Genomic DNA, 27,680 nt, shown 5'->3' on the forward strand with positions numbered 1-27,680 from the left:
TCTTTTTCTCAGCTGTGACTTCAGCCCTGCCTAGACCCACGCACAGAAACATTAAGACCATCTCCCGTTTGAACCAAAGCCGTGCCCGGGGCTCTTTATGGCTGCACAGCACCCACCCGCAGGCAGGATACTGTCACTGAGGAACCCAGAGCTGCCTCTTCCCATCTTTTCCCCAGGCACACTGTGATGCCAGCATCACCGGGGCGCTCCCTAGCCCTTTGTAGGAAGGGCTGTGAGGCAGAGGAGGCCTGGCCGTGCCACCAGCCCCGCACCAAGGCCCCGCAGGCTGCCGTGGCTCTGCGCCGCAGGCCTGGCCGTGCTAATGAAGCAACGAGGCACCGCGGGGCGCCTGCTCCTTGGCCATCGCAGCCGCCCTTGGACACACTGCAGAGAGCAAGGCTGAAGCTTAGCAGCGTTAGCCTTCCAAGAGCTGCTTTAATTGCCCAGTAATGCACACCCTGGGGTCTTGTAATGTGCTTCTAATATGAAGCATTTAAAGTATGGATACTCCAAAACAATTACGAGGAGTTCGGTGCTCCACTGAGTGTGGCCTTCCACTCTGAGAAATAATCCATGACAGAGAAATGTCATCAAAGAGAGGACAACAGGCCATGCAGCAGGACATAGCATTCTTTCTTAGTGCACTTCACTTGGTTCTTCCAGAATTAAAATAACTGCTAGATCGGGACCTCCAGATGGCTCAGACCTACCTCATCTCCCTCTGATCTGCCCTAGTTTGAGTTTTGCCTTTGCAATACTGTCTAAAGACTCTTCCAGCAATAGTAAGAGTAGAGTAACCACAGAGTATGTCAGTCTACAAGACAGCCTGGATAGAAATGTCAGAGAAGTGAGGGATGTTTCTTATGATCTGTCATTCCTTTAGCAAATAATTCCTGGACAGGTTTAGGAGAGATTTTTCTCTTGCTTGTTTACAAAGAGAGAAAGTTGGGCTTCTCAGAAAGGATTGTATCTCAGTTAATTTTATCTTTTAATATTTTTTTTTCTATGTCCTTGACCAAAATTGATTCTAGTTTGTTGCAGTTGTCATATTACATGAGCTGACTTTTGCCTGTCTGTCTGCATTCAGAATCAGCAAAAGGAATTGCATTAAAACTGCCCCAAATAAGAAAACAGAAGTCAAACACAGGAGATTCCCAATCTAATACAGAACGTTTAAGGAAGTCAGCTCATTTGGAAACAGGCAGTTGGTTTCAGATGGAGCTGTCTGAAGTATTAACTCTAGAAAGAGTTACTACCAGGCAACCACAGTAACTCATGAAATCAAGGAATGGATTTATAATTCACGGTATGATACCATGTACTGTAATGACATTATATGCCATTACTTAAGATAATATCACGTATTAAATTCTGATTGTGAAATGAAGTTCGGTTGCTTTACTGCCATCAGAGATCTATAAATGTCCTGTTGCTGAAACTTCAGAAGGTTCGGCATTAAAGCTGTGTATATTCTCTGAAACTGAAAATAGACAACTTGTGCAAAAATCTCCCACTGGAAAATGAAAAATGGGAATCTACAATAAGTACCAGTTTATGCCCCTAATTAAACACAAATGCTGTTATTGGAGTCACTGACTGTGATGGAATTAGAGCAGGGATGAAATTAGTCCAAAGTGACAATTTCTTTTGGAGAAAAGAAATACCTTCGAAAACATTGGCATTTACTTCAAGAAATCAGCACTGCTGGCTGGTATGCCAAGATTTGAGCTGAGGAAGTGTTCTGCAAAAAAAATAAAAAATAAAAAGGCATGTCTTTCTGCAGTGTCTAGAGGCAAGAACGAGCCATTAAAAGCAGCAAGAGGCGATCAAGGTTCTGCTCCCTCTTACAGAGCAGTAATGCAGTATTCCTAGGTTTGGGCAGCAGTGCTGGCTTAGTGCATGTTTCAGCCTCCAGTCAGGGTGAGCTTTCAGCCATCCTGAAGTTTAAAGACTGCATTATTATGCTGCATCTGTTGCTACAGGATCAGGTCAGCTTTGTTCATCTTTCATCTGCTGTTTCATTAGGTGGTCTCGCGTACAAGACTCACTCGAAGCCTGTCAAAGTGACAGCAGCAATGCCTGGGGACGCTGCTGTTTATCACTGTCCCTAAATGAAGTGACCCAGGGTGATGCACTGCCGGATCCTGTACTTCAAGTTAGGGTCTGAAAATTCTCTTCTTTCCTTACAATACCGGAGTTAGGTTGTGATTGTGTGGCACAGGAGTGCTGCTGGGGAAAGCCTCTTCATGACCTGCCTCTTCTTTTAGCCATAGGAAACATCTCCTACCCCAGACCTCGTTAGGTTCAGCCATTCGATGCCAGGAATGGGTTGAACCAAGCCACTGCAGGCTGCAAAACCAGGAACACTCCCCTTTGCTCACTGCTCCCACTTTCTCTTGACACTAAACCAGTTCTATTCTTGAGAGGGTTATGTTTCCAGCAAAGCCCTTCACCTCAGGGTGACTAGCTGCAGCTGGCCCTGGTTGGTAGTGACCGAAAATCATTACCAGCTGTCAGCTACTTGGTGAAACGAGCTGGTGAGTCTCACTCCAATTCCTACTGGACACATCTCAGCACACACAGCTGCAATGGGCATTAACTGGCATTCTCAGCTGAGGGCCCAAGAACTGACTGGGGAAGGAAACGGAATCTTCCTCTTCAACCCTGCCTGGATTTTTGAATCATTATCAACAGTAATTTTATACCACCATGGTTTCACAGGCTGTTTCTACTCCAAATGTCTTTTGGAAACTTGGAAATTCCCATGCAGCATGATTCAGCACAGCCTCACTGCCCTTCCCAATCCTTCCATAGAAGTTGAACTGCCTGATGCCACCTCCCACTACGAATGGCGAATCTGATGTCATATCTCAGTATGAATGGGCCTGTCTGATGTCATCGCAGTGCTAATAGGACGTTTTATAATATGTCAGCTGAGGCTGCAGGGGAAATCTTCCAATCCATTCACTATGCTGCACTACAACAGAACATCACATACTGTGACGTGTACGGTAACTTAGACACCCTTAGGCAGACTTGAGGGAGATGGATGGATGGATGGATGGATAGATACATTTATACAAAGTATACATACATTATATCACTCCATTGATTTTTAAAAAGTTCCAGGTCTGCCTGGCTATAATGAGATTTTTGAACTTTGTGTTGCGATCAATGAGGGGAATATTATTGGCCTGGAGAATTGATATACCCGCTCTCTGTGGCTTGTTCTGCTCCTGGACTGCCCCTGCCCCCAAGGTGTACGATTCCATCAGACACTTAACCTCTTTTACAGTGTCATCAGGCTAAAAGGAATCTAATAGTGACACGGGACTTGTGCTCAGCACTCTGGCACTATTGCTTTCCTGTCACAAATAATTTATAGCTTTCTATTTCCATCCCTTTGCCTGCACCCCATCCCCTCTTTCTGTTTCTCTGGGCCGGGGGAAATCAATAAACTCACACAACCAGAGTGGCACTTCAGGGGGCTTTAGGGGGAATGGAGAGGAAAGAAAAGAAAAAAGAAAAAGTAGAAAAGAAGAGAAAGTTATATTATTTGCCCTAGCACAGACTTCTCAGATCAGCTCCTCAGCTAGTGCATACCTGCATGGTCTCAGAATCTGGCCCCTTGGCCCAGAGGCCCTCAGATCCCTTTTGTCCGGGTGCTCAGCAGCTATGGGCTAGGCACCACTGAGCTATATGGGGTGAGGAACTGGACGGATCTCCATCCCCAGCCAGAACCTTGACACTACCTGTCTCAGCTAAGTTCCAGGCATCCTCTGCCATTCCAGCAGCTGCCTGGGTTTCACCATCTATCTGAGTTTCCTAACGAGCCGAGGTGTTATGCTCTGAAATACATTTCTTTTCCTACAAAGGCTTCACTCTGCAAAGCTTTTTCAAAAATATCCCCTCACAGTCTCTGCCTACCTTTCTCCATGACATACTGCCCACCAACTGTACATTTGCTCTTTGAAGTGTTGCCAACTCTTTCTTTAGAACGAATTTTTAAGAGAAGTGCTTGGGTGAGCAGGGAGAATACATTTGCTTTCATTTCTTGGAGAGATTTTTGGGGAGAGGTTAACGCTAACACAATGCAGGGCTGACAGTTCTAGAAACTAAGCCTAAAGAGCATCTGCAGCCTTCGTCCTAATTGGAGAGGCTTGTTTTAAGCTGGGAAATGAATTTGGTCTTCACAGCCTTCACAGGTCATGGCTTATTTGCTGAGTCCCTTGGTGGGACAGTTGTTCTTGAGTCACAGCCACCCAGCATCTGCCAGCAGGCAGGGTCCCCTCAGCCAAGTATTAGGTGCTAGTGATTTTCTCTCACCACGGACCTCAGATGGATTTAAACCACTGACCTAGAGGTGAAAGATTTCATGTAACAAGAAATGGAGCACCAACAACTGCAGTTCAGTTTGTTTTCATTCTGAGCTGCATTATGAGCTCTGTGGCATTCACCAAGACATCTTTTTGGGTTCCCGAGCTGTGTTCATGCACTGCCTGATAAACATCAGTGCTGTCAGGAGCTTCTTTTTCCTAGTAACCTACATCCCATCACCACTCCCCACAGATGCCTTCTGCTCTCCTTTATAAAGGGCAAGGGCTTTGGGAAAGCTCTCCATCAGTTCAAATCCCTCAGTTCTATGCCAGAAAGACATTTTTGAAGTACACAACAAAATGAAATCTACACGGTTTGTTAATTCAGCAGTGGTTCTACTAACTGCAAAGGCTGCCTTATGAGCACGCTGGCAGATCAGACCATAAATGATAATGCAGTTGCTAACTCGTAGGAGAGGCTGGATCCCAGCTTGCTCGCTGAGCACCGTGGTTTTGCAGGTTTGGGAAGAAGATGGCAGAGTACAGCAAGGACATTTCTTTGGGAATGAGACTGTTAAAGCAGTAGAGTCACAACCACAAAAAGACATAAGAGGCCACTCTGCTACACCCAGTTGTCAGGTGGGACCTCCAGGTCCTGACAGCTGGGATCGCACACACTGAGAAGCAGCATGAGGAGTTGAGTTCTCAACATGTTTTGCTCTTTTTCCAGGATTATCAGAACCAAAGTTCAGCAACCTTTTCACCCAACACCAGACGGGAGCGGGACGGGTGTGACTGCACCAGGACATACTATCGGTAAGCAGACTGGCATGAGGCGAGGGGTGGCAGCAGGACAAGTGGAAATGAGAATAAGCTCAGCTGAGGGAAAAAAGGCTGACGAACAGATGCTAGGGAGAAGGGAGGTGGAGTGAAAGAAACCTCAACAGAAATCAGAGGTTCCTGTTCTCTGCTGCCCTAGCTGCATTGCAGAGAGTTTGCCCAAAGGAATTTGCCCAAAGCGATCCTGCCTCAACATCCATTTCACTTTCACGCTCTCTCCTTCACCTCCCTAGAGAGAACTATTTACTGCTACCCTACCTAAGCACCGGCCTTCACTTTTTGTCTCTTCCTTTCTCTGACTTGCTTTTCTCCCCTCTCCCTGTTTCTCTGCTTTCCCTTTGCTGGAACTGGTCCATTTCTTAGACAGCACTACACAGCCCAGGGTAGGATATTCCCGACACCTCACAACTGAGCCCTTCGTTGTTCTAGCTCTGCAGTCAGGTATCCCATGGGTGTATTTCACTGGGAAAATGCATTTTCTGCTAGGGGAAATGGGTTTGTCGAGGTGAGCAGAAGATGGAGGCTGTAATAAAGCTACCAAATGCCTACTAGTCTGCTGTGTTTAAAGGTCCTGTGCTAGATGTGTGATGAGGTGTTTTTCACCGGTGTCTCTGTGGGCTGCATGGCGCATATGTCTGCTGCTGCTAGCATCGCGTTACCCAGTAACAATTCAGAGCAGGAGAAAAAAATGCAGTATTCTGGGATATTATGGCTTGTCTGGGGCCTAAGAAACCGTCTGAGATACTGTCGGTTACTGAGAATCAGCTGCTAAACATGGATTTACTGGGATGTGCTGGCCTATACGGGACAGAGCTGGCAGATATACTCCTGGACATGAACTCTGTTCAGAAACACAATGCAATTAATGGCCCAGGATGGAAGAGCATTCCTGGATGCCCTTTTAATCTGGACTTGCTCAGTGGCCTGGGAAGCACTGCCCACACCAGATGGAGTTGGCAGATATTATTCCTTCTTGGAGAAGTAGTGCAATGTCTAGGGAATGCGCTGGCTGAGCCAGGAGAGGGACTGCGAGTGCTGCTGCTGGAGTCTCTCATTGCTCTGGGGTATACTGGAAGTGGGGGTCTACATCAGACACTGTTGGCAGGTTCTGCTCCACCCTGGAAAGCTTCTGTTGGATGTGCTGACTGCTTCAGATCAGTGCTTTATGAGCTGAATGATGAGCAGTGGCCTATAAGGGAACTGGGGTATTGTCTTAATTACTGGGGCATGTTGGGACATAATGGGTTTGCCTACTGGATGCGTAACTTTATTTGGTTTATACTCTAAAGCCCTGATTATCAGCAAGTGATCATTTCTAATCTGGGTGACTTGTCATTTCTGATATACTGAAACTCAAGAGCAGTCCTGGACAGCCAAGAGGCAGGAGGACTCCGCCAATTTACATTGGTCTGTGCAAAAGAAAGACACAAGGCTTTTAGTAATCTGGATTGGAGAATGTATCACCAACTCATGGCTTCTTCTAGTAGGGAACTGGATTTATTGGCCCAACTCTGACAAGCTTCTAACCTATGCTAAGAGAAGTTGACTTTTCATTGAGTGTTTTGTGTGGACAGCTAAGAGGCTGGTCTGGCTAAGACAGAGTACGTGCACACAGGGTGGAGAAATGCTTGGAGGAAACCATCTGGCAAAACATGGGTAGCCTGGGACATCACCAGGGGATGTGGCCTGTGCAGCACTGCATGCCATTACATGGCAGGCACTGCAAAGCCTGCTCTGAAGGTGGATCTTAGGCTTAGCTTCTTGCTGGAGCACACTTGCTTGTTATTACGGGCCCTGTACTGGAAGGCAGTGGAGCTATGGTACAGGCTGGCAAAGCTGGGATGCAGCAATGTTGGCGGGGCAGTAGTAGTGTGAGTCCTGCAGTGAGAGGGACTGGGAGTCGGCTTAGCGCCCAGGCGTTCCTGTGAGACTGGTGGCATGCGTAGCTTTCAGCTGGGGGATCCCTGAGTGCTGGCTGCTCTCCTCATGGCCCTTTCTCCCTTTTCCTTTTGTCCAGTGCCCAGCACAGCATCCCCTCCCGTCTCCAGTGCCTCCAATGATCCAGTGGGCTCTTACTCCATTAACGGGATCCTGGGGATTCCTCGGTCGAATGGCGAGAAGAGGAAACGTGATGAAGGTAGGGGGAGGGCAGAAGCTCACCCTCCCTTTTATATTCTTTGTCCCCATGTACAGGCTCCAATTTCAGGTCAAGGTTTGCAGCTGCTCCAGGGGCTAGATCAGTTTTAGCAACAGAGACCAGTTCCCCGCCACTGCCCTGCTGGCTTGGACTGCTCTTCTTCCGAGGCCTTTTCATGACAGGCCGTGTCTCCGGACATCTGTTCGGCAGGCAGAGAGCCGTCTCCATTGCTGGAGCTGATCCCAAGTTCATTCACTGCTGGAAACGGCTGGAACTGAGCTCCCCTGGTGCCAGCAGGTGCCCAGACTTCGAGCTGCGGGTAAACAAGGTTTCCCCAGCTCCCTCGTTTTCAAACAAAATGCCATCTCGGAGAAGCACCAGCAATGTGGGAGCATTTCTCATTCCTCTTGCAAACAAGCTCCTGTCCTGGTGGTTAGCCATGAGTTACACCAGCTGTGGTGATCATAAGGGCCCAGTTTCCAACGGGTAGCATCTACCACAGCAGAACTGCCGTGCTCGCAACCATCGGAGAGCAGAGCAGGAGCTCTTCTGAGTGCTGTGGCCCTAAGGCTGTTATCCAAGCCTTTCAGTAGGGCTCTCAGCAACTAGGATTAAGCTGTCTCCTTCTCTTTCCTACCTGCTGGGAAGGACTCTGGGCAAAGTGAACCCCAAAATGAGCCAAAAGCTGGAGCCTTGGGTCCAGATAGAGTCGGGATGGGTGGGTGAGGTCTTGGTGCATTGATGGTGGCTTTGTAAAATTTTGTCTTGCTCTTTTCATTTGATGCATTCAAAAACTGAGGATCGGGAGGTGAACTTTCTAAGAGTAGTGCCTGAGCATTTTGTTCAGTTCAGCCCTGCCTTCAGGATGTTGTTTTCCGCTGCTTCCTGTTGCATGGGGGACCTCTTAGCAGTAATGGTGGCTTGCTGTGCTGCGCGTGCTGTAGCCCTCAGGCTGTGTGGTGGGACATAACACCAGGGGTCTCTGTGATGCATGGTGAGAGGAGAGAGTCCTCCTGAGATGCTGCACTTGGGGGTTATGCCAGTCATTTTCTCAGCGTTGGTGCTGGTGAGGTTCACGTTTCTAAGGTCTGGATCCATTAAACAATTGTCCCAAGAAAAAGGCAGACATTGTGACCCCTTTCCCCCTCATACAAAGTAAAACCAGAGGCTGGAAGCAAAGACCCAGTTCGGTTCCTATGAAAGCAAATTGGAAGATTTTTGCTGATGCCATTGGAAATTGGATCAGGCCCCAGAGGAAGATCCATTTCCCAGCTAGATGGCAGTAGGGCCCAGCTAAGAGAAAAGTGTAGCAATGGAAGGGCCGAGTCAATGCCTCAAAGTCAAAAAATGTCAGAAGTAAGAGACAGCAAACATTGCAAGCCTCTCCAGCATTTCTCTTCATTACATACAGAGGGAACGGTGACATTTCAAATTGAGTGACAAGTTTCTCTAATGGTTGTGCAAATCTCTTGGCAGTATTTGGGGTTTCCGTGAACCCCTGTCCTCATGCATTCCAGCTTGGTGATCACAAGCTCTCACCACAGTGCGTCCGTATTTCATTTTGAAACGAAGCAGTTCAATCTAGCTTTAGCAGCTATTCTTTCCAAACACCTGGAACAATCGTCCCACTTAGATGCAGCCACGCAATCATTGCCAGCCCCAGAACCTGAGCTTTTTGGAGCAGTACGGTTAAACACAGAAACAATCAAACAGACATCTAAGCCTGTGACACTTCACAATGATATATTGACAGTAAGAACAACTCTCTGTCTCTGTCCTTAATTCATCCTGGACTTGATTTATGAAGGGCAAGAAACACTGCAACTCCCTGCTGTTGGCCAGGAGCCTGCATAACCTACTAGAAAAATCAAAAAGGTATCAGACAGTCATGGGGGTGTTGGATCTCAGAGTTTTAGGGGCCAGTTACATGACACAGCTGCAAATGCCTTGCAGAAGAGCCTTTGTTCTGCCATCCTAGGTATCTGCCTCAGGAAGATGTCACACTCCCACCCCAGAGAAACCTCAGCCAGCTGCTGAACACCCCAGTCCAAGAGCTGATTACCTGTGCTCACACTGGCTTTAAGAAACATTAAAAGACATCAACCGCTTTGCAGGGCTGGGCCCTAACGCTAGAAGGTCCAAGGGGAGGCTTTACGCAGCCAGTGACCCGCACTCCTTGCTGGGCATCCGCCCCTGTATCTCTGAGGGCTCCGAGTGCTTCTAGCTGAGACAGGAGTTAAGAAAGCAAGTCCAGAAGACCAGTGCAGGTATTTCCTTCATGCTCATGCTGGATATATATACCTTCTCAGCATCTCCCAGAGCTTCTAAGCTCTGTCTTGTTGCAGTTTCTTAACTCTAGGATTCATTCTCGCGTTGAAAAGCTCTTCCTTATGGGCTCTCAATGCACATTTACTTTCCCAGCCTTTTGGAGGTGGCCCTTCCCTAAAGAAGGCAGAAGCAGCAGCACTGCGCTCTCTTTCTTTCTGCTCCATTGGGCCAGCTCTGCTGCAAGGATGACGCTTTGTGAGGAACGCAGTTCAGCAGAAAGAGGGGAAGTACCAAGGTGCTCCTGAATCCCCGGCTCTGAACACCTTGTTAGCAACCTCTGCGATGGCTGGGGGAACAGGTTGGGAGAAAGACAGAGGAGCTTCAGTCTGAGCACGCCCCCTCCCCCAGGTCCTCCTTGCTGCAGCTGGTGCCTACATTAGACAGTAGCGCAGATGATTAAGAAGAGGAGAGATAATTATGTGTCAAGATGATGTAGCAGAACTCCCGAGTTGGACAGAAGGAACCAGACAGATGCATGAGGTGGGCTCAGCGGTGGACGCTGACAGCCAGGTGTGTCCCTCACAGGGAGTTAGAGGGAAGAGGGGAAGTCCCAGTGTACCCAATGTGCTGGCTGCTACCGACCGGGTGGCCTGGGAAGACAATGGCATTGAGAGCGAGCTAGCAGGGAGGTAGATCTGAGTGTGTCCTGGTCCAAACAAAGAACTGCCAGGTCACGCGTCTTTCCCCAAAACTCATTTGTCTTCCTCAGGTGAGTGCCTAGAAAGCATGGTCAGGACTTACCCTGTTAAGAACTTGTATCCCTTTTGTTTCTTGACCTCAGTACCAGATTAGACAAAGCAGAGAACTGGCCTCCTCTGATTTTTCAAATGATTTGGCTAAACAAGTTAGCCACCACTTGTCTAGCTGTGCCATTCCTTGCAGGCTGCAGGCCCAGCCAGCATTTCTGTAATTCCTCTCTGTCCTTCCAGCCAATTGCATCCAGCATCTTGCAGAGGCAGAGGTGGCCCAGAAGCATGTTATGCCTTTCCCAAGACCACTGAGAGCTTTAGTACCAAGCTGTGGCCTGAAACTGGAATCCCTGGCTCCTCACGACCCTAATATTGCACTATGCACTGTGGGCAGGACAAGCCGAGCAGGGTTGTTGTCAGGCTCAGGAGCAGCAATGAGAAGTCCAGGAGGATAAAGGGGGAAAATAATATGCAAATATTTCTGTTGTTCCATAACTCCCTGATTGATAGCTAAAAGGATGAGACTTGGGGTGACCCAGTGGCACTAACAAAAAATAAGTAGCCCTCTGATACTGTAATCTAGAGCACTATAGAGAGAGAAGGGAAAGAGAGCACAGATGGATGGATAGATAGATACCCAGTTAGATAATATCAGAACAATGTTTCAAACTTCCCTGCATACTACAGCATCTCCAGCTGGGTCGAACTTTAGGGATCTTTACAAAACCACTATGATTAAAGATAGCTCTTCCTTTTCAATAGCAGGCCACAAACATACTTCCTCCGTAGACCCAAATTCTCATTTGGGATTCGTGTTCCAGTGAGGCTAGTGCTGTAACAATCTCAGCATTATTAATCTTGGTCCCTGACAATATCTGTAGTATTTGACAGCATTACTGGCAATAATATCTGCAGTGCTGACAATGGCAGAGATAATATCCCCCAGTATTATCGGCATTAGCAGGGATCATATCTGCAGCCTGTTATTGGTGGGAGCAGACGTAATGTGTCCAGTATTATTAGTATCAGCAGTAATAAAACCCACAGGCTTGTTAGTATGATCAGTGCTAATATCGGCAGTAGGTTTGTGGGAGAGGAGGGGATGGAGTGATTGCTACTGTAAATGGCAATAATACTCAGGCTGTTTGCAGTAAAGGAATCCCCAGCGGAGATGGGGGAGCGAACCTTGGAAGGCAGAAGTTCCTCCTTTCCTCTCTTCACCTGTCACTTTGGTGATCGGAGTGATTTACGCTGAAGTAAGTGAGGCAGGGCTGCGTCAGTGCAGGGGACAGTGGAGGGTCACCACCATTTCAGCAGGTCGGGTGGTGTTTTCCAAAGAGTATGGGTGTATCAATGCAGGCAATTCACCTGCGCCTCAGAATAGGGCTGCAGGCCACAGCACTGAGCTGCTAAGAGCAAGGTACTGCATACAGCACGAGGAGCACTTGCACTGTCGGTCCTGTAGCTGCAGAACAGGCAGCGTCACTGCAGTGCTATGCTTCACCTCAGTGCTGCACACATCATTTCCTGACTCTTATTTTCACAGCATCATCTGCTGAGGAGCATTACTTTTGTTACAGGTGGCTTTCTCTTCTCTCAGTCCAAACGATAGGACTCTTGACTGCAGGGCAGGGTTTTGAAAGCAATCAGCTTGGGGATTTTCCTACCTGGCCATGGTGTTCCTACTGGGAAGGCAGAAATGCCTCCTTTGGGTGGAGGGTGAGGCAGGGAGAGCCACAGCAGTCCCACTCCAGAAAGCTGGGTTTTAGATATTGCCCCAGGATACAAAGAAAATTTTGAACTGAATTGTTCCACTGAAAACTAGTGCCGAGGGGAGAGGTTTATAATGTGTTGACAGCGGTCTCAATTTTTAAGCAGATATACAGCAGCTGAGTGTGCCAGTGCAAGTATTATCCCATTTGTGTTGTTCAGAGCAGCAATGATTATATCATTTAGGAGCAGTGGTTGTGACATTTCAGGTGCCTCCGTGTCATTGTCAGTGCCATTGGTGTGTCTTTGCAGATGGTGTGACTGTGGTTATCATGTTGTGGGCTTGTGACACTAATGATGAGATTAGGTGTATCGCTGCTTGCTACGCTGCCCCACTACAGTGGAGGCCATTAGGCTCTTCAAAGAGGTGGCTGGGAAGGCAGTATGTCTGTGTCACCGCACGCAGCAATGTTGTTTCAGCGAGGTAACTGCTGGTTGCTGTATTGTACTGCCTTGCAATTCATGCAGTTGTTCCAGCAGCTGATGTAATTTGCTGACTGACAACAGATTGTCATCTGGTCACGATAGCGAAGTCAATAGGGCTATGTCACTGCAGCGCTGTGCTGAGCATCATGTGTTCTCACCAAGTACGATCCTGTTGTGTCAGGATATACAGCATGCTTACGTTGTCCTCTGCAATATGATTGTGCGTTACTCGTGGTGCAATTGTACCAGTGCAGAGAGGTCTAGCTCTTAACTAGCCTGTATGGAAAGGCCTTTGCTTTCCTACGCCACTTGTACATGTATACCAGCCACTTCACCTGTCTCACCTGACTGTATCGTGACATCTGGTGTACGTTCATCTCAGGGCTCAATAGGTGTACTTCTGCTCTGCCAATACTGCTGCTGAAGACAACAGAGTGTGTTTGGACCCCTGCAGGTGACACAACAGCATTACTGTGGTACGGCTGCATTGTTTCAAACCGTGATTTCCTGCCACCACAGCTGATGTTTGCATTACTCTGTATGATTGCTTTATTGCAGGTCAGCAATAGTCTTAATGACACCGCAGACATGTGCAGTTACATTGCCTCAGGTGCCAACCACCAAACACAGCTGCGGGGTGTGCACCCTGCAGCTTATGGCTGTGCACATGGGCTGAGAGCAGTTTCTGGAGTGTTTCTCACTCTGATACATCTCCCTCCTGCTGTCCCCGGGACTGCACTGCTTCACGCAGCGTGGCTGAGTTCCCAGTGGCCACCAGCTTGCGGTGACTGCACCACTGCAAACAGCAGTGGTCACGGGGAGCTTCCAGGTTCACTGCGCCTACACACATGTGAGTAGGTAACACTTCCCCCCTTCCTAGATGAAGATGTAAATCGAAGAGGCAGTTTATTCTCAGCAGCCACCCACCTGAGGGTCTTTGGCTGGTGAGACCCCTGGGAGGACACGAGGTACAGGCAGCTGCCACTCGCCCTGCACCCTGCTAAACAAACTGCGGGAGGACGGGCAGCAAAGGGAGAGGATGGGTGGAAAATGAGAGCTGGGGGAGACTGGATTAAAGAGCTGACAATGCATAAGCAGCACAGCACTGCCAGAAATACGGGCTGCTGCACCACGGATCTGGAGGTCTGTCCGTAACAGAGAGGGACAGCAGTCTGTCTGTGTGTGTGCACACAAGCACCCTGGGAGCTAGGGGGGCGTGTGGCTCAGGAGGGCTGCAGGTAAGGCAGAGTTAACAGCTTACATCACAGGCAGCAGTTTGGACAGATTGCTGCTTCTAAAGCTTACACTGCTGCTCAGTTTGGCATGGTTTGGTAGTCTCTGAAGACTAGCTGGTCTGGCTTCAGCTGTATCTGTGTGCGTCTGCCTGTGTATTTCTGTATCTAGGAATGCATGTGGACTTGGGTTTGTGTTCCTGTGGTAGGATTACTGGGTTAGGATCTCCTCTTATCTGTCTGTGTACTGGGGTGAGTGGCAGGTTGGACCCGTATTTTTGTGCATGCCCACAGAGACCTGGAAAAAGTGTGCGTTAAGCTGTGTACAGTACTGCCTTGTAGGAGGATGCATACTGTGGATCACACGGATGTCTGGGCACATATGGCTCAGAACCAGTGCTATGTATTTCTATGAACACCAGGTACTTGTATCCACATTTTAAGATACATGTGAGTGCTGTATATTTGTTTGTACATTCTGTGTGTGTGTTGTTACATACTCGGGGTGTCACTGTGTCTCTGTGGCTGCTAGATATCCATATGTAGCCTGTTGGTGCTGTGCATCTCTGTGCACAGTTCGTACAGATTTGTGTTGGGGTTACGTATTTGTGTCTATGTTCTATATACATATATCAGTTGTTCTTGCCTCTGTGAAGGTTGTTCATTTATGTAAATAGTTTGCATTTGTTTACATGATTTAAGTTTGTATATGTGAATTTAAGGAAACTCCACCAAGTTCCAGGTTTTCACTTAGGTAGCATATGTACATTTTTGTAAGTTGTTTATTCAGAAATTACACCTAATTGACATGCACCTGCATTAGTACTTCCTTGTGTCCCAGATTGCATTCTTGTGATTTTAAATGTTATTGGCTACATTTTATGAGTCTTTACTTATGCACAGAGCTTCTCTTTAAGTTTATTTGTGTGACTGCCATGGATGTGTGCTTGTCTGACTGCTTATTTATGGGTACTTAGTTTGTGGTTGGATCTCCTTCTGTTTTTTTGACTCATTCCGGGAGGGGTTGTTGCAGCCAATGTGTCAGCAGGAGTCAGGCAGCAACAACTCCTCCCAGCGTCTCTGCCTGCTCCTGTGCCCACCTGTGCAGAGGCTGCTCCCTAGCTGTGCTGGTCCTGTCTCTCTTGGGATCTTCCTGTTCACTCTAGAGGAGCTGTACCCTGCGTCTGCCTGCGTTCAAGGGGGTGACTGTCACATCTCACGAACATGCAGACTGCGGGAGTCAGAGGGAGCACGGTGCCTGGATCCACGAGGATTTCAGGTTAAGGCATGGTGGATGACAGAATAAAACGTAAAAGGGATAGGAATAGCTGGCAATGTGCAGGCAAATTTAGAGGGTTGCTGGTCACCTGGCAATGGGACACAGAGCAGGTATAACAGTGCATCAGGGTGCCTTGGCAGTGGGAGATAGTGATGACACTGTTACAGGGGTCAAGCAACATGGCAATGAGACATAAGGGCAATACTGCTATGGAATCAAGGTGACATGGCACTGAGGCACAGCAGGGATCAAGGTGACATGCCAGTGACACAGGCTGATCTATTAGAATGGTGAGGGCTGCGAAACCTCCACCAAGAATCAGTGTAACAAGGCAAAGGAGATCAGGAGGAGCAGAGTGGAAAAGACCTAAGGAAACTCAGTGGACATGTAGGGTGGCTGCAGAAGCCAGGTAGCCAGCAGTGAGCGACATGCTCTATCTGCACAAGATCAGTTGCATCCTAGTACCAAGGGCTGGGGCAGTCTGTTCCCAGTGGCTGTTGCATTGCAGTGATGGAGAGCAGGGATAACGCGGTGATGACATCAGGTGATGGACGTATCCCGTGATGGCAGCCATGGACCATAGGGAGTGTGTGGGCAGGGGCACTATTCCCAGCTGCTGGAAAAACAAAGAACCTAACGGGCAGTAAAACAAAAACAAAGGAGACTTGGAAGCACCTGACAGCCCTAATTCATCACAGCCCAAGATTTTTTTTTCCCCCTCATGTTCCCATTATATTTGTTTGTAAAAGTGGAAATCAATTTTGAAGGTAATTTTCTGGAAAGAATGGAAGGGAGGTGGGAGGGCCGGATAAGGCAGAGATGGCAAGAGGAAAAAAAAATTTAGGCCAGGCACAGCCCAGGGGCAGCTCTTGGCAAGGTGAAAGAAAATTGCATATTCAATCTCCATCCATGAATCTCCCTTGCTGCTGCCCGCCTCCTGCTCGAAAACAATGAAGGCTTTCTCCCCTACGCTGCACAACGCCTGAGTATCAGCGCTCACTTTAACTTCAGGGTCATTAATTCACCTGATTATTGCAGGAGAGGAGAGGGTTGCAGAGGCATCCGTTCTAAAGAGCCCTCCCTTAGCTCATCCTTTGATTAGTTTGGGGTGGGGGGAGTTGAGATAATGTGTTGTCTTGGACTCCGTTTAAAATGGGAGGGATTGAAGAGGGGGTGGAAGAAGGTAGCGGTGGAATGGGAAAGATGTGGCCCGGGTTGTTGTGGAAGGGAGGTTCGGAAAGCACTCCCCCTCGCATCCCTCTGCCGTGGTGTTATTGCAAATTAAAAGTAGCATGTTCCACTCCGCAGCTATCTCTCGGGGAGGGGAGGGGCATGGGTATATGTCGGCATGGGGATGGGGGGGATCTTATCATTGCTTCTTCAGCAGCCCAGCGTAGTGTCACCCTGTGAGGTGACATTTGAATTTACAATTCCGCTGAGAAAAGCCATTAATTCACAAATTAACATTTCTCCCTCTCTCTCTCTAGCTCTCTCTCTCTTTCTCTCTCTCTCTCTCTCTATCTCACATGGATGTGCAAGCAATTGAAAAGACAAAGGAAATAGCCTTAAGGAAGAGACTTTACTGCTACTCTGTCTGTGCAGAGATTGCTACTACTGCTTCTAGATAGATAAACCAATTACCTGAGCTGCTCTGTTCATGGCAGCCTGCTATTACCTCCTTTTGTAGAGCTGACTCCATTGCCGGATTACACTGTGTGTATCTCATTAATGTAAACCAGCACGATACTGGGCACTGTCCCTGACCCTTCTTGCCAGAGCCCATTGCTCTGGCCTGGACGAGGGACCTGGGAGAGGAGCTGAGAGCAGTGGCGAAGGCAGGCGCGATGTACTTCCTTATGCACAGGGATCAGGCCACACAGGGAAACCCCTGCAATAGCTGAGCCTAGAGGAGATGAGGGCTTCCCTTCTACAGAGGAGTGTGTATGGAGGTAACCCTGACCTCTTCTGGGTCTTGAGGAGCACTGGGCTGCCATGCAACAGGCCTGTTGGATTGGCACCATATGTGGGCAACCCCATGCGGCTCTATTCTCAGCACTTTCCTCCAGATGTACTCGTGCAAAAATGTGCGTGGTAGACAGCTGTGGAGGTGTGACCAAGAAGGCTACAGGCACATTGGCGCAAACGTAGCTGACTGCACCCAGGAGCTAAGTGACTCACAGAGGCACACGACAGACCTCAGAATATAAGGCAAAGTGAGCACTGCAGTTTCTGAACAGAGAGGACGGGTTTCTCTGTAGCACAACCCCACTGAAATGTACTCCGTGGTGCCTGGGGAGACAGTCTTGGCAGAGACAACCATTGGGAACTACTCCTCGACAACCTGGTCCTTCTCTGACTTCATCCTGTACTCTTCCTCACATGCTTACTTCTGCTGTGAACACTTCAGCAGCACACCTGTGCAGCACAGGTACGGCCACAGGCAGACACTTGGCTGCACGCAGGCACTTTGCCACACGCTGACGCTCCCCCAGTGCATGTGTAAAATGCCAGCAGCCTGCAGGACAGGCTTGTGCCTGGATTATCCCCACCTGCTCTGGTGAGGTTCCTCCTGGGAGCCCCAGGTGTGCTGCCGGGGTGCGCGCAGGCTATCAGCTCCCCAGGCACCTGCGGGTGCTCCCTGCCATCAGCCACCCTTGCCCTTTGTCTGCTCGCTCACACAATGGGATGCGTCCCAGCAGCGTGCTTTGCATAAAGGCTTGCTGGTCAGTCTTTGCTCTGAAGCATTTCACCTATATAAAACCACACAGAAATCTTCACAACAGGTTTTTCACCCCGTAAATGTTTGAATGGCCCTGTTCACGCCACGCTGCTAACTTCTGTGAAAGGCAGAAACTTGCAGGGGGGCAGTTCTCGGGGTGAAAGGTAAATGGACCAGAACTGCTCTTTGGGGAGCCTGGTATCCCTGTGCTCAGTACACGGAGCATGTGCCTTTCCTTGGCATTGCTGTGGCTCCTTACATCTTCCTAAAAGCTCAGCCTCTTAACGAGAGTGCCTCTCCAACACTCCCCGCGCCCCTCACGGCGCGCGGCACATGGCTGGGGAGCTGCATCCCGCGGCGGGCGCTGAAGACGGATCGCAATCAGCGGAGGCATCGGCAGGCAGTGCCAGTAATTCAAACCATCCTGACCGTTCAGTGAACCCGAACCTGCTGACCTTGACAGCACGAGACAGCAGCGGCCTCAGGAATCCCAACCTTTGCAGAGGCGTTGGCGGAGGACGGCTTGTGCTCCCTCCCGGTCTCTCTCTTTTCTCTCCCCAATCTTATCCCGGCAGCCAAGGGGGCCCAACAGAAAATCCCCAGTACACCAATTAGCTCCTAATTTGGCTATCTCTGTGCTCCCAAGTCTACATCGATGTAGCATTAAGCATCACTTGTTGTTCATGGGCAGAAATCATTCCTAGAGAGGGGTGTCTTCTTGTGCTAAGGAAACACTCAGCACCTTGTTCTTGGTCAGGGCCAGAGAGAAACCCCTCCTTCTCCTCCCCAGGCAGGGACTGCTGCTGTTTGAAAGCAAAGCTGGAGCTCTTTGCTTCCCTAAGTGATAGCATCAGATCTTCCAACCTTGTTTCACTGGATCCCAGGGGGAAGCAACAAGATCTCACCGAGTGATTAGCCCATGAGAATCCTGGCTGGACAGAGGAGAGCAAAGATGTGACAAGTGCAGGAGAGAGAGTTACAAAAAGATGTGATTGATTTTGCCACAAAAACCTGAATTAAAGAAAAACACAGTTTGTGAACATGTTAAGAACCTTTCAGGGAATACTGGATGAGGAAATCCAGCTACCTTTGCGGCTGCCAAGCTAGGCCTGACATGAACAGCGTTCTGTGTTGGGTAAGCCTGGAGACCTTGCACGTGGAGGCCAGCCCTGACAGCAGTAGATGGCCCATCAGAAGCAGCTCTAGATACCTCTCTCTCCAGACATATTAAAACATCAGGGTTTTGTCAAGGGGCCTAAAAACAATGCCTAGGTGCTTATTTCTCCCTTGTTTTTTCTTCATCCATCCAGTCACCCTAACAGTTACATCCCACGAGGCTCGAGGTACAAAGCGCTCTTCCCACACAAGCCAACAACCACAGGGAAGTGCACAGGAGCACAGTGCCTGACCAGAAGCCCGGTCATAGATACCACAGTTTCCATTTGGATGTAAGCTAGGATTTCTTTCTCTCACTGGTTCTGCCTCTGCTGAGAGATCAGAGGTGTTATCCTGCTTTTAAGCTAGGGGCCTGCACTGGGACAGGCTTAGAAGGCACCTGATTAAACCTGATCAAGCTGGTTATTGCATATGAAATGTCCATGAATTCCTGAGGGCCTTCAAGCCCTCTCCTACGTGTTAGAAAAGGCTGTTATACAGGACAGGCACATTTCCACAACTGGTTTCCCAAAGGGGCTGTTGTTTTGCACTTCAGCTTTTGGTGTCTAGTGCATGATGAGGTAGGCCTTGAACACAAGAGCTGACCTTGCAAGCAGATCAGATATATCCTAGATTTTGGGAGAACATCACTAAATCCCAGTGAACTAAATATCATAAAATACGACTGGCTAAGCCTCAAAGGTACTTACGGCTCTTCTCTGTACTGCCTCTGTTGTTTGTGAAACTGATTGCTGCCGATGAGTGGGTCCCCTCTTGTTTGTGGACCACCTCTTCCAGTTTGTGACGTCTCTGACATATTTATTTTATAGGGTCATATCAATATAGGATCTTTCATATATCAGCAAGGTCTTTCATATGTATGAGTTCATGCAGAAGGATTCCAAGTTACTAAGGATTTACAGTTATTACAGGAACGAGCATTCAGAAGAAGAGTTTGCATGGTGCCAGTCCAAGCTGACGGCAGCATATTGCAGGCCTGTAGCTCTTCCATTGCACGGCATTTTACAATTACCCATCCTATGTAACACATCGTTTATTAACCTTCTCATTCTGCATATCTCATTTGCTACTGAAATGTGGCTGATTCTGGGGTGGACCATGGCAGATATTGAACCATACAGAGCATCAACACTGAAATTTTGCTGTGCCATGTCCAAATGAAACCACAGGAGAATTAAGATATGCTGTGGGTAATCACTCAGGCTGGATCTTGTTCAGGACAGCCAGGTTAATGTCTGCACTCTTGCAAAAAATGCCATGGGAATTTTAATGACTCTGAGTGATTGGAGCCTTTGTTTTATGGCATGTCAAAAATGGCAGCTCTAAAAACACTCTGCATGAGCACTGGTTTAGTGCTGACTCAGATGAGGTTCCAATAACATGATTCACTAGCATCTGGCTCAGGGACAGGCACGGCCTTCTCTGACTTGTGAGGTTAAGGTAAAAGCATGTGTGAGGGGAAAATAAGGTGGAGGGAAAGGAAGGGAGAGTCTAGAACATGGGAAACAGAAGGAGATGAGGGATTCATTCAGAGGCATACTGGTGGGGAACCAAGCCAGCAGAACCAAGCAGGCTGAAGAGGAATTTGAGTTTTCTAGACTGTGCCTCAAAGGCATCCATGGCCTGATCCAGATCTGCTGAGCCCTAGTGCTGGTGGCCTCTCAAGTGCCAGTGTGCTCTGCTGGATTCTCAGGGATTTCCAAGAAACTGGGTGATGGGGTTGGCCGGGAACAGCCCAGCCCTGTGCTCCCTCCCTTGTCTCTAGCGGTTCTGATAGCAGTGTTGATTTGCATGTCAGGCAAAGCACTGCCTGGGAAAAAAAACCTCTGAGTGTGGCGGTGTCAGCGCTCGCTGTTGTTCGACAGTGTAAAATTAAATTAATAAAGCCCCCAACACAGGAAAACATAACAGGAAATTAATGGCCTTTACTGTCGCTCTGATGCAGTCATTTGCAACCCTGCTTTCCGCACCAAAGACTTCATAAATGCAAGCAGTTTCTCTAAACAAGCATAGTTAGGGCTGCATGCGAGGTAATTTTTTTGCATTGCTTCTGTCCTTTGGAGCTAACAAAAGGCACCCGTTTTTATGTGCTCACCAAGAGGGATCCTGCCAAGAAGCAGCTCCCCAACAAACGGGCTTAGGAAGGTGAGAGGAGGGAGCTAAGGCAGTCGGCGCATGCCAGCGATGCTACGAACCTCTCAGCCCTGGCAGGGGGAAGAGCAGAGCTCCCAGCGCCCTGCTTCCCTGCTGCAGCAGCTCTCCCTGAGCCTCTGCACTAGAGGCGATGTGGTGGACACCACAGCATCATAAATCAGGATAACCCTTCTGATAACTTTCGGGACGTGTAAATCAGCATAACCACCGAGTGCAAGAGACTCAAAGATTTACACTAACTTGGGGATCCGGCGCGCTGCGTGATAGTGTTGCTTGCGACTCCGCCAACATAAACAAAGCAGATGTAGTGGCTCCTGGAGGCAGCTGCATTTCTATCTGGCTACCAGTCAAGCCTAGTAGTGCTAGTGAGAGATATTGGTCCCACACTCTGTCCTTCATTACAATGGTATAAATCCCCAGTGACTCCTCTGTGGTGAGGGAATCATTGCAGATTTACAACAGCCTGAGAGCAGAGTATGTCCCCTCACCTCCAGCATACCCAAAGGTCACAAAGCTGTCGCGATGGTTTGCACAGAAACCACCAGCTTTGGCTACCTGGGCTAGCCCACTTCATCTGCGCACCCACACACGCTGTCATGCATGTAGTAGACGTGTCTTAGGCAGCCATTTGCTAACTAACACCTGGAAAAGCCTTTACTGAAGTTCTCAGTGCAGCTGGATGGGCTGACTGTACTAGGTCTGCAGGGACCAGGCTACCCAGGGCCAAATTTGCAATCATACACTTCAATGCTGTAGTAAATCCATACAATTTTCATACGCATACACACACTCACTTCCTTAAATGCACATTTGCATGCTCCCGTGATAATCCAAGACAGATCTGAGTACACACTTCATTACACATTTGCACACACAATTCATTTCATTTACATTCTCATTGAGCATTGCCATTTTGTTCATGTAGGCCCTGCCTTAATGCCGCGCTGCCCAGCTCTGCTCCTTCTGATGCACCCCGTCACACACAGCCCCGTGCTAGAAGTGCCGACTTGTCAGGCCCTGGCACACACCTTGCTCCTCCCTCGCTAGGCACACTCACTTCCATGCACAAGCAGCCTTCCTTGCTCACCTGAGCTACACCCTCATTTCAAAACATAACCCCCTTTGTTTCTGAGCCTTTCTTCTCTGAGCCTGAGCATGCAAATAACAAACGCGCACAGCTTATGTGTGGCTAACACACCTAAATTACACAGAGACACACGGATCAGCACAGTATCATTAACACACCTAAATTACACGGAGACACATGGACCAGCACAGTATCATCAATTTGCATACTCGGATTCAGGCTTGTGGATTCCTTTAAGGTAAATGGACACAGGAATCTGAACACATGCAGAGCTGATCCACTGCCCTGAGGTGACAGTCGTCCAGCACGCCTCCCTCCATTCCTGTTTCTGCAGGATACTGGCCATAACCTGAACTCTTATCTTCTTTCACTGTCACAGCATAGATCTCCAACAATATTCCTTTTCGGTACATTGCTGGATCTTGCCAGCCCCTTCCATGCTCTGTTGTCTCTGTCCAGCACTCACTTGGGATCTTTTCCACCTGAATTGGAGGTTCACCTTTCTCCCCACCAGTTCAACTATGGCAACTGAAGCCGTAAGTGACAATTCTTACAGCACTACGAAATGCTGAGATGCCAAACTGACCCGTCTCAAGAAGGTGCCTTCTTTCATCCTGCCCAAAAGACTGCAGAAATTCTTCTGGAAGGAAATGTGAAATGAATTTTAGAGCTTTCCTTTTCCAAACCTTACTGAGCAGGGCATGAAATTTACCCAGGTGAAACAATGAGCAGAGTGGGGCTGCCCCTCCCTTGTCTCTACTGTGGGGAGCAGAGTACTGGTTTAATAGCCACTGAGGATGAAAACGGAGCTTCCAGGTACTTCTCAGTAGCCAGACTGGACCAGCTTGCATAGCCCAGTCACCAGGCCCAGACACTCTGAGCATGCGAAGTGCGTGACCTGCTCCCTGAGACCAGGTCTTTGTCCCTGATCTCCCCTGGGGCAGGGCCCAGCTCAGCCAGGGGTGCCGCAGGCCCGGGGCTCCCAGCAGGAGCCCGACACCAGGGTTTGAAGCCCAGGCGCGATGTGGCGGGGCTCCTGCTGGCCCCACAGCATGCGGCGTGAGGGGCTGCGCGGGGCTGGCTGCCGTGAATGACAAGCGCTGGCTATTGATCGCGTTCTGAACTCGGCCCAGCCGATAGAAGGTAATTAATGACTCCATTTGCCTCAGTACCGAGGAGAACAATTGAGTTTGAAACTGCAACAACTGGCAGTGCTGTGAAGGGCCCCCGGGGGATGGCCAGGAAAGATGCCTGACAGGCCTGGGCTGCGCTGGGACACAAGCACATCAGAGGGGGAAAAAGAGAAGGGAAACGGGATAAAAGGACAGAGCAGTCTTAGCACAAAGGATGGCTTGGGAAGGGGCACTGCTGGTAGTGACGCGGTGGCTACCAGAGGGTTGCTCCGTGCTAAGCGCCGCAGAGGGGACAGTGACAAAGCCAGCCTGCAGGAGAGGACAGGGTCACCTCACTGGAGAGGAGGGATGGCATTTCGGCAGCTGAATCAGCACTGCTGCTTTACACAGATGCATTTCCCTCGGAGGCATGGGCAATCAGTTGGGTTCTGCTGCGTCACCTGGCCGGCAGCTCTCATGCCAGTCACATCGCTTCTGCTGTGGCTGCTATTTACCCCAGCTGAGTCTGGGGTTGCAAAGGGCACCACGCAGACCTGTCTCTAGGGCAGTAATAGCCCCTGCCCGCAAAAGAGGACAGTATCGCCCTGCTCGAGGGCCAGCTGTACAGGTTGTTATGACCTTCTGCAGCTTTTCTGTGCCACAGAGGTGTTCCCATGCCAGCCATACTAAGAGCACTTCTAAATCACTTGTGGTGATGACCCTGACCCAAGGCTGCTGTTCTCTGCGTCACTCGGAGCTAGCGTGTACCTGTGTTGCACTGCTTTGTGCTACTTGTCCACGATGGTGGCTTTGTGGCTTCCAGGCCTGGGAACATCTCTTTGTTTGGGAGCTACTTAGTGGGCATAGTCCTCGTGTCAGATGTAGTTAAGGTTGTTCCTGTGTCCTCTGGCAGAGTGTTTCCTTGTTATCTGTCAGGATACTTTTGTGACACCTGTGGAGCATTTCTGTGTCTTGTGCCGAAGGTTTACGCTGAGTGTTGGCTCTGTACCTTCCCTCGGCAGCCCCTCGGGAGGAGAGATGTTTCCTGTCACACGTGCAAGGCCAGCGCTGATCACGCTGACAGCAACCGTGTGCTCTTGTGAGGAACACAGTGCCCGAGGCCATGGTTCACCTCTCAAGCTGTTTGTTTGGATCCTCCTGATTTCACAGAGGTGCCCTGTGTCACACTACTGCTGAGGTTCCCAGGCCAGTAGGAAGGGAACTGGGAAGAGCGATGCCACTTCCCAGTGGCAAAGCCAGTGCAGTTCCCTGTCCCCAGGGTCATCCTGCAGCTTCACCACAACACCCCTCCTGAGAGCTTTCTTCTTTGCTAATCCTCATCCCTTAAGCTTTTAGTCCTAACAGTGTTCATCCACTGAAGCTGCTGTTGATCACCACAGTGTCATTCCTCATGGTATTTACTAGTCTTTTCCAACACGTTTCCCCCATGAGCCCTCCCTCCACTTGCACCCACCAGCCTCTGGCAGAGCCCGTCTCTTCCCCAAGTCCTCTCTGTTCCATATTGCCACCTTTGCTCACACCCTCACAACCATCAGCTCCCATAGGTTGGGTATTACGATACCTGAGGCTTCTTCTCTGAAGCTCCAGCTCACAGGGTCATGTGCTTAGATGGGAAAAGCAGCTTTGATCTAAAAACAGAGATAAGTTTCTGCCCTGGCAGCTTCAGGTGAAAAATAAAAACACAGCCTCTATAGGTTTTGACACCGGAAAACAAATACAGGGGATTTACAATCCTTTGGTTTTGAAGAAAATATAATGATCCGTGACTGTGAAAGTCTCAGTGTTAGCAACACACGACCTATAAATCTGTCTTACAGGATTATCTTTGTGAAACTTTCTCTGCTCCCTAACTAGAATCCTATATGCACAGCTGATATTATGGCTCTATGATGTTTGGGATTTGTGTGCCATACCACTATTAAGTCCAACAATTCTGCAAGCTGTTTAGACAAGGTCTTCCCCTAGGTAGCCTATGATCCTCTGTCAAAAGTTTCTTTCCTTTTGTCGATTTTAAAGCCGGAGGGCACAGCTGGTTTGCCTGGGTCACAACAGAGTGCTCCCCCCCATCCCCAAAGCTCCTCTCTAAACTAAAGCATTGCCTTTCTCCTTACAACTTTTTCACTCTCCTTATCTACTCTCCTGCTTTGATCATTCTGCTTCCTTATCTAACCCCATGCCTTCCCTTTCTCCTCCCTTCATCCTTTTCCTTCATTTCCCACTGACTACACAGGCGCTTTCTTATCAGCTGGTCCTCGGTGTGCCAAATGCACATACGTGCACGCACACACACGCACGCTGACACAAATAAATAAATAAATAAAAGGTCAGTGAGCAGAGCAGCAATAACCCCTAAAACAGTACTATCAGAGGGACATGATTGATCAATTGAATTCCATAGCGGCTGAAAAATGTGGGATTAAGTAGTGTATTATACGCACAATGAGTTGAGGCATGATGTTCATTTCAAGTTCATTTCGCCAGCCCTCTGCCACCAGATCAGGCAATCAATAGGGGCAGCAGATATCATATATCACCTCTCTCCGTGCTAGGGAGAGAGCACCATAATCTCTCGCAAATTTAGAGTGACAGATTTGTCAAGATCTGAAGGGCCCCTGAATAAATGAAGGAAAAGAGACTCCTACAGCGACTTGGGGAAGCTGTGGTTTCAGCTTCTTCACACAAAGGCATGGCCCACGCACACATGGGGACACGTGTGCACAGGGTTCAGCCGCCAGACAGGGACTGCAAATACAAGCGCATGCATGCACAAAGCCAGGCAAACACAGGGCAACTCACTCGGTGTAAAACCTTTAATGAGAATCGGTGAGACTTTTACTGCTTATGGGAACACCCGTCTGCTCCCACCAGACCCCATGCACGTTGTAGGGCTGCCATCCTGGAAAACCAAATGAACCTAAAGCAGCCACCACAGACAAATGGCTGCTCAGGCATATATGGCGATGCAGAATCTCAGGCATACCAGAATCATGATCTACTGCAAAAATACACGTGTGTACTAACATAATGGTGTGCACAGCCACGCACACTGACACGTGGAAAAATCCTCAAAGGCAAACAGCTTCACAAGCTACGGAGAGGGTGAGACAAGCGTTGATACAGAAACACCCATTTTTTCTGATCCTGGACCCAGGAGTTCTGTGCCAGCCTTCTGCAGAGAGGAGTGCCCACTGCAGTCAGGAACCCGAGCCTGTAGATACCTCGTCCTGCGGACAGCTGCCCCTGCAGTGACAGCCCGGGATGAGTAACAGCCCGCTAACACTGCACTAACAGTGTGCAACCCAGCAAGCCAAGTCCTTGCTTTGTTTTCTCTTAGTCAACTATGTCATGAACTCCAGCTTTCGGGAAGTTAAGGATTTTCCCTTGTGCAAATAAGCCTGAAGAGAGGAGAAAATGCCAGGGATCAGAGCCAGGAAACAGCTCTGCTCTGCCTATGGGTGGAAAAGAAAGAGAAAGAGAGAAGGGGATGCTCGAGGGAAGGCTGCTGGCTGGGACAAATCAATATGTAATATTTTCTATGGTCTTGTGAGTGGTACTGTACTACGTTACTGTATATAATGTACTATTGATTATATCATATCGTATAATCACCTATAAACGGATATATCTCATAGCCAGAAGGCAGCAGGCTCAGTTATTACTCAGGGCCACCAGTTGGGCATTAACTGTGCCAGGACAATACCCATCTTGGCACAGTCCGTGAGCTAAGAGATGAAGCAGAAGAGTGGCACGGCTCTGCCATTGCACAGAGAATGCCACTCCAGGCTCGTGGGAGCATTGCCAGGCCACGAGCACACCCTCAGTCGCACAGAGGAGGGAAATGGTCTGTACAGATCCCCAACCACTTCCCTGTCAGACAGCGGGTTTCGGAGATTCACAGACTGGAGGCCACTGAGAGAGGCTGACACGTGAGGAACAATAGTGAAAGCCAGGAAGGTAATTGTAGTGTAAGAGGGAGAACCTGATCTTTGGTCGGAGAGGGTTATCAGACAGGCAGGCTTGCGTCTGATGAAACAGTAGGCAGAGATTCAGCATGGAGGGTATGGAGATATATCAGCATGGATGAGACAGAGGATTCTAACCAGCCTCACCAAAGTTAGGCTGAGGCGTGACAGCAGAAAGATACTCAGCACAGTTGGAGAAGATTATAATGAGCAGACTTGCCTCAGATGAGATGAGGGATTATGACAAAGGAAGATTCACTTCAGCTGGGACAGGAGATTCTAACAGACAGACTCACCTTGGATGTGACAGATGCTAATAGCAGGAGACTCTCTCACTTCAGATAAAAAGGGGTTATAACAGAGATAAATGCACCTCATTTGAGTTGGGGGATAAGAGGGAAAAAAACAGATGGGTGATAAGATGGTTTATCA

At 48.9% G+C, this 27,680-nt stretch overlaps 1 protein-coding gene across 1 annotated transcript in view; it reads left to right on the forward strand.

Annotated features, from left to right (window-relative positions):
- The window catches only part of LOC118157499 (paired box protein Pax-2-A-like), a 70,550-nt gene that overhangs the window by 27,200 nt on the left and 15,670 nt on the right, over nt 1–27,680 (forward strand). Inside the window, 2 exon segments of the mRNA XM_035311855.1 lie at nt 5,047–5,132; nt 7,174–7,293. Coding sequence (XP_035167746.1) covers nt 5,047–5,132; nt 7,174–7,293 — 206 coding nt within the window.

This window comes from Oxyura jamaicensis (assembly GCF_011077185.1).
Source record: "Oxyura jamaicensis isolate SHBP4307 breed ruddy duck chromosome 6 unlocalized genomic scaffold, BPBGC_Ojam_1.0 oxy6_random_OJ106525, whole genome shotgun sequence".
In the NCBI taxonomy this organism is placed as follows: Eukaryota; Metazoa; Chordata; class Aves; order Anseriformes; family Anatidae; genus Oxyura; species Oxyura jamaicensis.